The sequence below is a fragment of the Nanorana parkeri genome, unplaced genomic scaffold, assembly GCF_000935625.1.
Source record: "Nanorana parkeri isolate BGI_ZX_2015 unplaced genomic scaffold, ASM93562v1 scaffold1756, whole genome shotgun sequence".
NCBI lineage: Eukaryota > Metazoa > Chordata > Amphibia > Anura > Dicroglossidae > Nanorana > Nanorana parkeri.
The window spans coordinates 228,527-241,749 of record NW_017308024.1 but is presented as its reverse complement, the minus strand read 5'-3'; the positions used below and the strand labels follow the sequence as shown (position 1 = coordinate 241,749).

Below are 13,223 nucleotides of genomic sequence, written 5' to 3'. Positions count from 1 at the left end.
TATCTATCTATCTATCTATCTATCTATCTATCTATCTATCTATCTATCTATCTATCTATCTATCTATCCATATCCCTATCTATCTATCTATCTATCTATCTATCTATCTATCTATCTATCTATCTATCTATCTATCTATCTATCATCTATCTATCCATATCCCATTATATCAATCTATCTATCTATCTATCTATCTATCTATCTATCTATCTATCTATCTATCTATCTATCTATCTATCTATCTATCTATCTACCTATCTATCCCTCCATATCCCATTTCTAAATCTATCTGTCTATCTATCATCTATATATCTTTACTTTGCCTGACCTCTCATTGTAAAATATGATGAGACCTTGCTTGATGTAACAAGTATATACATTAGATCTATCGATTATATATATATGATAATAATACAGTAATACCTCTCTCATACTCTGCATAATAATTCCTGCAGTAGCCACAATGCGTAGAAGCACAGATATACCCACCTTGACTTGAGATTCGCTCATGCCCAGACTGAAGGCCAGCCGTGCCCTTTCTGGGCCTGCCAGATACTTCGTCTGCTCGAAGGTCTTCTCTAAGGCAAAGATTTGATGGCCAGTGAAAGTGGGGCGGGTGTGCTTCTTCCTTGAGGACATATCCATATTACCTGTTGGGACTGAGAAAACCCCAAAAAAGAAACAATGTGGCGTGGTTATTCAGACTCAGCAGATGAGGATCATTAGGAAATAATATAACAACCGGCAGACCTTGCATACTCCCTACACGCACATACACTCTTTAGCAGCACGTTGTGTTGGGTTATAAACTGTAACCTGTGCCAGTCTACAATAAACCCATCACAGAGAACATCATTGTTGGCAAAATAACTAGAATTTATAGTGTTTAGGCACCTAAAAGATACCCCAACTCTAGGGTAGAAAACATATTGACCCAAGTATTTTTTCTTAAGAAAATCTCGGAAAATTATTTTTGAATATTTATTTTAAGTTTAAGTTTATTTATTTGTATTCATTTTTGGAGAGTTTGTGTTTTTTTTACATGCCACTATGGGAGTAACACATAGAAAGTAGTTATACCTCTGTGGGCTTTAAAAATGCTTTTGAATTTGTGTAGACCAGCCATCCTCCACCAGGGTTCTGTTTTAGTTTTTTCTTCTGTTTTTTTTTCTCATCTCTACAGGTTGAACTCGATGGATTGTGTCTTTTTTCAACCTGACTAACTGTGTAACTATGTAAGTGTTCCATTGAGCCCTAGGTTGCCTCCAGGGGGTTCTTTGAGCTGCGGCTGATTGACATTGCATGCAGCCTGACACTTGTTGTCTTTCTAGCTGCCTGTAAGGGTGGCATTTTAGCCGCCACTGTTAGAGTATTCTTCCCACTGGTCATCAATGTAAAGGACATTTTTCACCCTTTTCACTATTGTAATAGATATTTGTCCCCAAGACCATCAAATGTAAGGGGCATTCTTCCCACTGACTCCCAATGTAAGGGGCATTCTTCGCACTGACCACCAATGTAAGGAGCATTCTTCCCACTGACCACCAATGTAAAGGGCATTCTTCCCATTGATCAACAATGTAAGGAGCTTTCTTCCCACTGACCACCAATGTAAAGGGCATTCTTCCCACTGACCACCAATGTAAAGGGCATTCTTTCTTCTCACTGACCACCAAAAGTAATGGGAATTCTTTCCACTGACCATCAATGTAAAGGGCATTCTTCCCACTGACCAACAATATAAGGGGCATTCTTCCCACTGGCCACCAATGCAAGGGGCATTCTTCCCACATACCCCCAATGTAAGGAGCATTCTGCCCACTGACCACCAATGTAAAGGGCATTCTTTCTTCCCACTGACCATCAATGTAAAGGGCATTCTTCCCACTGACCAACAATATAAGGGGCATTCTTCCCACTGACCACCAATGTAAAGGGCATTCTTTCTTCTCACTGACCATCAATGTAAGGGACATTCTTCCCACTGAGCACCAATGTAAAGGGCATTCTTTCCACTGAGCACCAATGTAAGGAGCATTCTTCCCACTGAGCCCCAATGTAAGGAGCATTCTTCCCACTGACCCCCAATGTAAAGGGCATTCTTTCCACTGACCACCAATGTAAAGGGAATTCTTCCCACTGACCACTGATGTAAGGGCCATTCTTCCCACTGACCACCAATGTAAGATGCATTCTTACCACTGACACCCAATGTAAGGAGCCTTCTTCCCACTGACCATCAATGTATGGGGCATTCTTACCAGTGATTACCAATGTAAGGGGCATTCTTCCCACTGACCACCAATGTAAAGGGCATCAGTCCAACTTACCCCCAATATAAGATGCATTCTTCCCACTAAGCACCAATGTAAGGGACATTTTTGCTATTGACCACCATTGTAAGATGCCTTTTTCTCACTGACCACCAATGTGAGGGGCAGTCTAATCCCTGGCCACCTTTGTAAGGGGCATTGGTCCCCCTGACATTGATTACTTTTTTTAGCAGGGTTTCCATGAGACCTAAAATTATTTTAAGGGTTCCTCTGGGGTTAAAAGGCTGAGAGAGAAAAACATTTTTTTTTCCATGCAAAAATGATGATCATGCCATATAAATCAATAAATCATAATTTAAATAGAGAAAGTGATTTGGGTTTATCCTTAGTAGAGATACTCCTAACCCTTTTAAAGGTTGTCATGATGAATATAAAACCATTTACATTTGTGTGAGATCTGCAGCAATCTCTTTGAAACCGAATGTGTTGTCGGCATTGTTCACCGCTTGACCCTATTAACACTTTCATTTTTTTAAATGCAAAACACAATATGTTTCCCTATATGTTACTCGGCTGTATTATGTTATGTGTCCTTGCTAATAGGAGGTTGAGGTCAGTAAAAGTCCCTCCAGAATGTATGTAGGTGTAAAGCAATTGCCTCCTACATATTATTATTATTATTATACAGGATTTATATAGCGCCAATAGTTTGCACAGCGCTTTACAATATAAGGAAGACATTGCAGTCACAATACAATTTAAAACAAGATGGTAATGAGGGCCGTGCCCGTGAGGGCTTACATATGTTCTACTATTATCTTCTAGAAGGGGTGAACCACCTGTGCATGTCATAAATACTTTAGGGTACAAGTTCCACAGGCTACGTCTTGTAATCCTTTTCATACTTGAAGTTTCTGCTTCTTATTAATAAGAATAGTTAGATCAACAACACTCCTTTATATCAGTTTCCCCTCTCTTCCTTTTTCCGATTTCACCCCTTTGTATCTCTGACATTTTTATTAGATCTTAAGCCCTTACGGGAACAGTTTACGGCTAATTCTAGTTCTGTATATTGTTATCTCTTTAAGCTTTTGTTTTCTACAGGACTGTAAAACCCTTTTGGAGTTTTACAAATCAATAACAATATCAGCATTTTACTCACCATTACTGATTGTCCTGTTTCCTGTTCTCCATTCCTGACCGATATCTGTCCAAGCAGACTGGCCTTGTGTGCCGTAGTGGTTTCCACCCTTAGCTATGATACCCGCTTGCTCTCCAAAGCAGCTGCCTGTATTTGAAGCTCGTCCATAAGCTGGGACAGTAGGGTATGCTGGAAGAACCCCACCATGGGGAGCAGGCAGGGGTCTGCTGAGTATGTCTGAGATGCCATGCGGTGTGCCTGCAGGGAAATGGCACCCCAGTACAGAACTGCTGAGCTTGTGGAAGGTGGCGTGGCCAGGGAACTGGCAGCCGGGGGTTTTAATGTCGGTGTAGGCAGGCAGCATGAAGGCTCCGGGATGGTGGGTTTCCATAGTTGCTGAAATTTAGCTTACCGATTCTTGTGGGATGGCACCAGCAGTAAAGCTGGGAGACTCTTCAGTTGGGTCAAGCCCATATAGAGGAAGGCTCTGGAACCTTTACTTAGTTTGTTGTGACTCTCTCCCAGGTTCTGGTGGAGGCTAGTAAAGTGGGTATGATAGGATTCCAGAGAGACTGATAGGACTTTCAGGAAATAAGTACTAGTTTCCAGGCTTGCTTATTAACCAGTACTAACATTCTCCCTTGTTTGTCTGCCTTCTCTGGTCTACCTTGCTTTCTGCATATCCCCACTTTCCCTAGGCTCCTGGCTCCTCTCGCCACCCTCTTCTTTCCTTTATTCTCCTTTGGCTTTCTCTCACCTTGTCTTCACTCCCTGCCCCACTCTCTCTTCCTCACTATCTCTCACTCCGTCACTGTCTCTCTCAAAGATTCATTTCTCACTCGCCTTGCTCCTTCAGTGTCTCTCTCTCCGGCTCCCTCTTTTTCTACTTCCCTCCGTCTTAGTCTCTCCCTCTATTTTCTTCCACTCCATCTCACTTGTTTTGCAATCATCATTTCCTTTGTTCACTTCGCTTTCTTCGATTTCTTTTTCTATATTCCCCTAAGCTTTCTCTTCTTCACCGCCGGCTCTTGGATTTTCTCTAAAACTTCTTTCTTATTGCGCTTCGCCGTCCAAGTTCACCTTCCTGTTCTTTTGTTCCTGTTCTGCGTCTACTCCAAGCACTGTCCACCATCCCTAATGGCTTCCTATAGGTTCTATTTCCCTTCCCCTCCAGCCTCAATAAGTTTTCTTCTTCTTATAGTCCTCCTCATCGAATGCAGGTGAACCTACACTTCACCTCCTCCCTCACCCACGCGGCTTACTTATTGGCCAAGGTAAAAGGAGGGGGGTGATGGCCAATGATTGGCCGCTCCCCACAGCCTTCGCACCCTGCCGGACGTCCCTAGATAAATTGAACTTTAAGATAGGGAATTAATGAGTTTGATTTTTCCACAGAGATGTTTGTCCACAAACTGAAGCTGCCGATCCCACTGCTACAACAGGATTTATGGCAAGCTAACAGATTGCAGTACACAGCCCAAGAACAATACATTTGAAGCGTCTGTCAATTCGAATTCAAATTTTTATTTTTTTGCAATTTTCTTTTGTTTAACTATCTGATCTCTAATTTTATATGTATACGTAGAATCATTTTCACTTTACATTATGTATACGCATTATGTATCACAGTTTTACAATTAAATGTTCTATATAACTGGCCGCCAGATCTAGGCCAATTAAGATATTGCCACTGTTGATAAGATGCTGCAGAGGTGTATAAATAAAAAAAAAGAAAGGGGTGTCATATGAATGAGGCGGATTTGTGTTAGGGAACTGGTGTAGACTTAGGAGCTTCAAATGTCCCCTCTTAATTAATATTGACCTGCTGGCTTATGGTGGGGTTAACGTAACGGCCAGGATTTGGCAGAACGAAAATGCATTGATTTTATATGAAATAAATGGACAAGAAATGGGGATTTGTAACACGGAGGTCAGAGATAAAGAAACGGCTCCTACCATGTACCGCTACTGGCATTCATTCATGCTTTGTCCTGCTTATGTATAACTTCCAGTTCTTATTAGAGGTATTTGTATAGCTCCATTAATTTACACATGTTATTCATTCATCCTTACGAGGCTTCGGTGAAATTTGCCTTCTTAGGCTTTTGTGGGCTTTTAGAAGAGGAATCCTAGTGCTTTAGAACAGTTCCCTTTTATACATTATAATTTAATTTGGTATTCCTGATACATGGCCTATGGGTTGATGTGAAGTGACAGGTCCACTTTACCTTTCCACATATCCCACCTGTACAGCAGGTCCCCTTGCATACATGTAAACTTGAAAGTGCTTTGTTTCAGTATATAAAAGGATGAGGAAAAGTCTGTCCTGAAATGTAGTAGTGGTGCAATATTAATCTGTTATTTACACACGGGGAAAAGCATCAAATTGTACGATAGCAGGTTTATTGATATACAATACCATAATCCTCAGTCCTTTGTGCTACGCCTCTGTTGCAGTACTCACAGGATCCCTGCCAGGTCTTTTAGGATTTCCAAAACGCCTGGGACCTTCAGTATTCAAAGAATCCCTACCAGGTCTTCTAAAATTTCCAGGATTCCTGGGATCTCCAATACTCAAAGGATCCCTGTTGGGTCTTCCATGATTTCCAAAATTCCTAAGACCTTTAGTACTCATTGTATCCCTACCAGGTCTCCCAAAATTTCCAGGATTCCTGGGACCTCCAGTTCTCAAAGGATCTCTGTAGGGTCTTCCGGGTGTTCCAAAATTCCTAAGACCTTTAGTACTCATTGTATCCCTACCAGGTCTCCCAAAATTTCCAGGATTCCTGGGACCTCCAGTTCTCAAAGGATCTCTGTAGGGTCTTCCGGGTGTTCCAAAATTCCTAAGACCTTTAGTACTCATTGTATCCCTACCAGGTCTTCTAAAATTTCCAGGATTCCTGGGACTTCCAGAACTCAAAGGACCCCTATTGGGTCTTCCAGGATTTCCAAAATACCTAAGACCTTTAGTACTCGTTGGATCCCTACCAGGTCTTCCAAAATTTAAAGGATTCCTGGGACCTCCAGTACTCAAAGGATCTCTGTAGGGTCTTCCAGGTCTTCCAAAATACCTGGGACCTTTAGTACTCATTGGATCCCTACCAGATCTTCCAAAATTTCCAGGATTCCTGGGACCTCCAGTACTCAAAGGATCCATGTTGGGCCTTCAAGGATTTCCAAAATACCTGGGACCCTGTCTCTGATAATGCAATCAAAGCATAAAAATCTGCAAAAATACTGCAAGCACTATTTTGCAGATCGCACTGGACCGGAACGCAGACACTAATGTGCTTGCATTCCGAGTGCGGCCGATCGCGCTATGGACAGGGGGGCGTGCTGCAGTGCCATTGACTTCAATGCACCGCCATGCCCCCTCCCACCCCTGAACGCAGGGAGCTGGCCGGCTTGCATTCCAGTGCGTTCCAGAGGCCGAGCGCACTGGAAAGCGGAGTTTGTGGTGTGAACCGGCCCTTATGTAGTGAGTCCTGCCTTCCATCTGATCATCACTCCCAACAACTTCCTGGATTCCTAGGGTGCTTTGCGTCTCTTTCCCTGCTGCTTGATGTGATGCAATCTCCATTTCTCATGACTAGATATCCCATCATGCATTGCTTCCAGCAAGCAATGGTGATGTTACATTGTTCAGACGTTGAGTTCTAGTTCAGAAGTCGACACAAAGAAGTGCATGTTCACAGGGCTGAGTGAGATGGTGTCAGTGCACTGAGGAAGTCCATCAGATGGGGCATCTTCAATATGTAAGTGTACAAACCTCTAGATGGATCTGGTAATTAGGAGCGGGAGAGAACTTATGGAAATTAAATATACAAATACAGATTTATTTTTGGTTTTTCACCATATAAACCCTTTAAATGATTGTGTTTATTTGATGCATTCTAGGTATATGTATTTATCTGAGTATGTTATTATTTCTATTTATTATTATTTCTTTGTGACCTTTCCATCTTTATATACTCCATAGTTAGATGGTATCGCTATTACTTTCCAATCGTATTCCTTGGGAAGCAATGGGAATGACAGTTTGGCTATGGAAGGGCGTTTTGTGCTCCTGAGAAGCTGCTTTAATCAGGTGTTATTATGCAACTGCCTGCATTGGGGTCTGTTATTCCTTGGGGAAGAAACAAGCTGCATTTGGCCCACAGGGAGACCAAGTGTGGTAGCAGCCTTGTACATAAAAATCTTACACCTGAGTGCTTTGTTGTGAGCTTCTTAAAGCATTTAAACATTGCAACACAGGGGGGCATCCTGCAAGGGTATTTTTAATATATGCAGAGTTCAGCTTTAATATGCAGTTGCAGCTTTGTTCGTCCAGTCCAACACATATGCATAACAACACAGAGATAAGAATTGCTCATACATTGTAGTTATTGTGCTGTTATCTGGTGTGTATAAACCGCAGGTCTTGGTGCCTCTCAAGGTGAGCTTTGGGTGATTACGGCCTATTTCACTCTGTGGTGTAATACAGGAATAGTGGCGTCTCCAGATCTCCAGTGGCGTCACAAGGGGGGTGCAGAGGGTGCGGTCCGCACCCGGGTGCGGTCCGCACCCGGGTGCCAAGATTGGAGGGTAACAGCAAAGCCCTTTAAAGCCCTTCCATGTGCACCTTGCTGTAAAGTTGGTAACAAATTGATGCGTGCGTTTGCCATTTGTTTTGCTTGACCATTGGAGGGGTGACACCAAAATGACTGACAGACATTTTGGTGTCACCCCCTTTGAAAAGTCGGGCACTCGGTCGTAGACCGAGAGCCCAACAGTTCAGGAGAGAGGAGGGGACCGGCGGCGTACCTTATCCCACTGGGTGAACGTCCCCTCCTCTCTCTGCCGGCATCCTTCACCAAGATGGCCGCCGGCAGGTATCAATAAGATGACCGCGCATACGCGATGATGTCACACAAACGCATGATGTCGTCACAGCAGGTTGTCAGCCGGTGTCCGCTCCGGGTGACATCCGCATGCAGATCTCTATAGGTCAACTTACTTCAACTACACCTGTTGTAAGAGAATTGCAGTACATAGGCTCCTATTGATGTCTGAGAATGGTAACTCAGAAGTTCTTATCTGCATACTTAATAGACATGTGCGATTCAATTCATTCCGAATCAAAATTCGTACAAATTTTCAAAAATTCTGACATTCCGACACATCCGAATCCCAATGCATCCGAATGCTCCCAAATCAGAATTTCGGATTCCCGTACGAATTCCGTTCAAAAAACTAAACTGAATCGGACTTTTGACTTTTCTGGCCAATCAGCTGTGTTTTTCGGTTTAATGCATCCGAATGGGTCTGAATCCGAATTTTCGAATTGCATTCAGGAGCTCCCGAATGCCATTGGGGTCTGGGAGCCTCAGGTTTAGTTTTATGTAGATATGGGTCACAATATTGCCGCTACAAATATTCGCTTGTATTATAGAATACTACTTATATATTCATAATACTAAAACTGAGGCTCCACGACCCTAACGGCGTCCGAATTTCCAAATAGCAATCGAGAGGTCCCGAATGCCATTCGGGTCTGGAAGCCTCAGCTTTAGTATTAATATCTGTATATGGTTTTCTGTGGTATTCGCAACGAATATTTGTAAACGTAACGAAAATTCGGATTTCGTCTGAATTTGAAACCCGAATCGAACTGAATTTTCGGATCCGAATCCCGAAATAACCAAATATCAGAACTGAACCTTTTTTTTCCGCGGCTTACATGTCTAATACTTATTTCAGGATAATGATTCATAATATTGAAGCCAGAAGGCCAGCTTGGAAGCCAAGCAACTAGCATCTTCAAAGGGGGAACTCATCAATGGCAGCCTCTAAATCTGTCTCATAGCGGGTTTCATTTGCAGAACTTTATGTTCTTTGTTTCCAAAAGCATTATGACCAATGATGCAGAAGAGCTTTGTATACCCCTGGATGTGTGTAGCACTCCTCCTGTCTCTGGGTGGTTGACCCCGATCTCTGGCTGGCTATCATTTCACTTCTCAGGGTTGGATCCTTGGCGTATGTTAGGGTGGAGTTGGGCACCAATCATTTAACTCTTTTTACAATTTATTGCTGAATTAAATTATTCGAAAGAGGGTTAGGGGTACTGGATACCCCAAAATATAAGGCAGCTATAATCTCTTGGTAGTATGCGGCCAATTAATAGCAGCCTTTTGGTAGTAGTTGGCCCTTTAATAGCAGCCAAATTAGACCTGTAAGAGCAGTCACAGTCTTTTCTTTAAGCTGCAATAGATCTTTCTCTTTCTTTAATCAATTAGGCCCGTGACCCTTCGATAGCAGCCATAGGTACCTAGATTTATGGGCAATGAATCCTTTTTAATGTCCAGCAGCAGTTTCAGCCCAGCTCCTCTCAGACACTCTTCATCACAGAAGGTTCCTTTACAGATCTTCCATCCAGGCAGACTTCTTCCTGCCCAGCTCCCTCTGGATATACCCTCCAGGGTGGCTAATTAAATTCCTGAGCCTATAGCACAAGCCCCTGGCTGGGGCAAGGTCCAGGAGATAAAGAAGACTCTTGAAGGTTCCTCCAAAAATGTATCACCTTCCCTCACGTGGATAAATATTTATAACTCAGTCATTGGTTCTTCCCACGCTGGAAGCTCCTCAACAACAGCAGGCAGAAGCAATCAACACAGCTTAGGGGAACCTGTAGAGCCCAGAAGACGTAAACAAAGCTCAGGCTGGCTACAGCCTAGCTACAAAACTCGCTGCATTGAATTAGGGGCGCTCCAGCTTAGGGTAGGGCCCCTACATGTGTTTTCTGCATCATCAGAATGTGTAGTTGGAATATAACATGGGTGCAAAAAATGAAAAAAGGGCCTCAGTCATGAAGGGATTAACAGGCAGTTGCTGCAAGATTTGTCAGTCTCCACATGCCAGGCGGTAAGGCTAGAGTCAGGTAAAACTATACAAGATTTTGGAGACCTGTTCTGTGGAAGTTGTGCCCAAAAAAAGCTGGTGGAGGACAAAAGACCAACCACCAGTATTGCCTGCACTCTCCCAGCAGCTGATCTTTTCCACTGACTTGCAATGCTTTGTTGTGGCACTTTGACTTTGTGTGGAGGCGGCCATCTTAGTAGAGGCAGGGCTTTACTTCCTCATGCCACACTGATGCCTGGTAGGATAACATTCAAAAGCAGCAGGAGAGGTGGGGGAACACAGATCAGACGCCCCTTGTACAACAAAGTTGGTGGTAGATCTAGGGCCAAATTTCCAACAAGGCCAACCAAGGCCCGGCCTCGGGGCAGCAGGGGTGTGGAATTCCTATCTGCCCGGTATATGCAGTTCCAGACGCCGGGCAGGTAGTTGTTTTCTACATATACATCTAAATGTAGAGCGGGGAAGCCACCGCTTGTCTTGTACAAGTGATGTCGCTGAGATCACTTGTATGCAGCTTGCAGGTCTGCCATTCTCCATGGGGGGCGGGGAGGGGGTTGACAGGAAGGGGGGCGCATTGAGGAACGTGTCCTCCTGATCTTGGGGCAGCAGATAGAGTAAATCCGGCCCTGGGTAGATCTAATGTAGATGGTACAATTAGATTTTATAGTGTATAGTCAGCCTTAGATGATCTTTGGCCTAGTTCACACCAGCCTCAGTGCTTCCCGGCCCGATTGTGGCTGGAACGCACTGGATCACATTCCGGACTGGATCACTTATTGATGCAAGCACTATTTTTTCTGACCGGACCAGAACGCAGGCATTGATGTGCCATGTGTTCCCGTGCGGCCGATCGCACTGCGGTCGGAGGGCTTTGCTGCGGTGCCATTGAGTTTAATGCAGCGTCACGCCCCCTCCTGACCCAAAACAAAGTGAGCCGGCCGCAATGCGATCCAGTGCGTTCCGGCCCCAATCAGGCAGAAACGCACTGTGGCTGGTGTGAACTAGCCCTCAGACTGCAGAAGAGACCTTGATCCTGTACGGTGCGATCAAAATGCTACAAGCACCGCACAGGACCAGACCGCAGGCACAATGTACCTTGCGATCCCGTGCGGCGGATCGCATTGCGGCCGGAGGGCGTGGCTACGGCGCCATTCACCTGAATGGCCCGCCACGCCCCCTCCTGTCCCACTAAAAAGTGAGCCGGCCGCACTGCGAGGCAGTGCGTTCCGGCCAAAATCAGGCCGGAACGCACTGCATCTAGTGTGACTGAGCCCTTAAGGTAAGTGCTAACATTAACATTGGGGGAAGGGAAAAACATTTTTGACTTTAATGTCACTTTAAGGCTGGGTTCACACCTGGGCGTTTTTCCGCGCTTTTGTACTTGCGGAAAAACGCTCAAACAGGGAAATGCCATTATTTTCAATGTGCATGGTTCCCATCTGGGCGGTTTTCCGTGAGTACGAACGCGTGGGAAACCGCCCTACGCCCCAAGAAGTACATGTACTTCTTTGGGGCGTTTTGGTCGGGCGTTTCCATTGGGATACAGCCAAGTAGCCCTCACGGTAAAAAAAACGTGCATATTCAATACGCCTAGGTGTGAACCCAGCGTAAGTCCTCCTTTGTACTACTGTGGTGGACTTCCTTAAAGGCCGTCCATACATTTTGGATACCAATTAATTTAACATACCAGCTAGGGATGCACCAATACCATTTTTTCGGAATGGAGTACGAGTGCCGATAGCTGAAGTCCCATTAAGGGAGCCGGGCGACCAGGTGACGAGGGAGCATGAACCTGGCTTTCTGGCCAATCAGGAAGCCGGGGCCAGCTAATAACTCGCCGCTCAGCTTCCTGATTGGCCAGCTTCCCGGCCACTCCAATCTTGATACTGTGCTGAGACCCACTGAGCCACTCCAAACTGAATACTGTATTGGGATCCACTGAGCCACTCCACTCTGGACACTGTGCTGGGACCCACTGAGCCACTCCACTCTGGACACTGCGCTGGGACCCACTGAGCCACTCCACTCTTGACATTGTGCTGGGACCCACTGAGCCACTCCACTCTGGATACTGTGCTTGGATTCAGTGAGCCACTCCACTCTGGATACTGTGCTGGGATCCACTGAGCCACTCCAATCTCGATACTGTGCCGGGATCCACTGAGCCACTCCAATCTCGATACTGTAGTGTGATCCACTGAGCCACTCCACTCTGGATACTGAGCCGGGATCCACTGAGCCACTCCAATCTGGATACTGTGCTGGGACCCACTGAGCCACTCCAAATTGAATACGGTATTGGGATTAACTGAGCCACTCCACTCTTGATACTGTGCTGGGATCAATGAGCCACTCCAATCTCGATACTGTGCTGGGATCCACTGAGCCTCTCCACTCTGGATACTGTGCTGGGATTCACTGAGCCACTCCACTCTGTATACTGAGCCCGGGATCCACTGAGCCACTCCAATCTTGATACTGTGCTGGGATCCACTGAGCCACTCCACTCTGGATACTGTGCTGGGATTCACTGAGCCACTCCAATCTGGATACTGTGCTGGGATTCACTGAGCCACTCCACTCTGGATACTGAGCCCGGGATCCACTGAGCCACTCCAATCTCGATACTGTGCCGGGATCCACTGAAACACTCCACTCTGGATACTGTGCTGGGATTCAGTAAGCCACTACACTTTGGATACTGAGCCCGGGATCTACTGAACCACTCCAATCTGGATACTGTGCTGGGACCCACTGAGCCACTCCAAACTGAATACTGTATTGGGATTCACTGAGCCACTCCACTCTGGACACTGTGCTGGGAACCACTGAGCCACTCCAAACTCGATACTGTGCCGGCATCCACTGAGCCACTGCATTGACTTGTAGTCCCAAGATAAGAACTGGGGGGG

General features: G+C 45.2%; 1 protein-coding gene across 1 annotated transcript in view; it reads right to left on the bottom strand.

Annotated features, from left to right (window-relative positions):
- NKX6-3 (NK6 homeobox 3) overlaps positions 1-3,805 on the bottom strand; it is a 10,484-nt gene extending 6,679 nt beyond the window's left edge. The window contains exons 1-2 of the mRNA XM_018571429.1: positions 3,442-3,805; positions 490-659 (exon numbers count right to left, since the gene is read on the bottom strand). Coding sequence (XP_018426931.1) covers positions 490-659; positions 3,442-3,805 — 534 coding nt within the window. The remainder of the gene's footprint in view (positions 1-489; positions 660-3,441) is intronic.
- Positions 3,806-13,223: the final 9,418 nt, after the last annotated feature.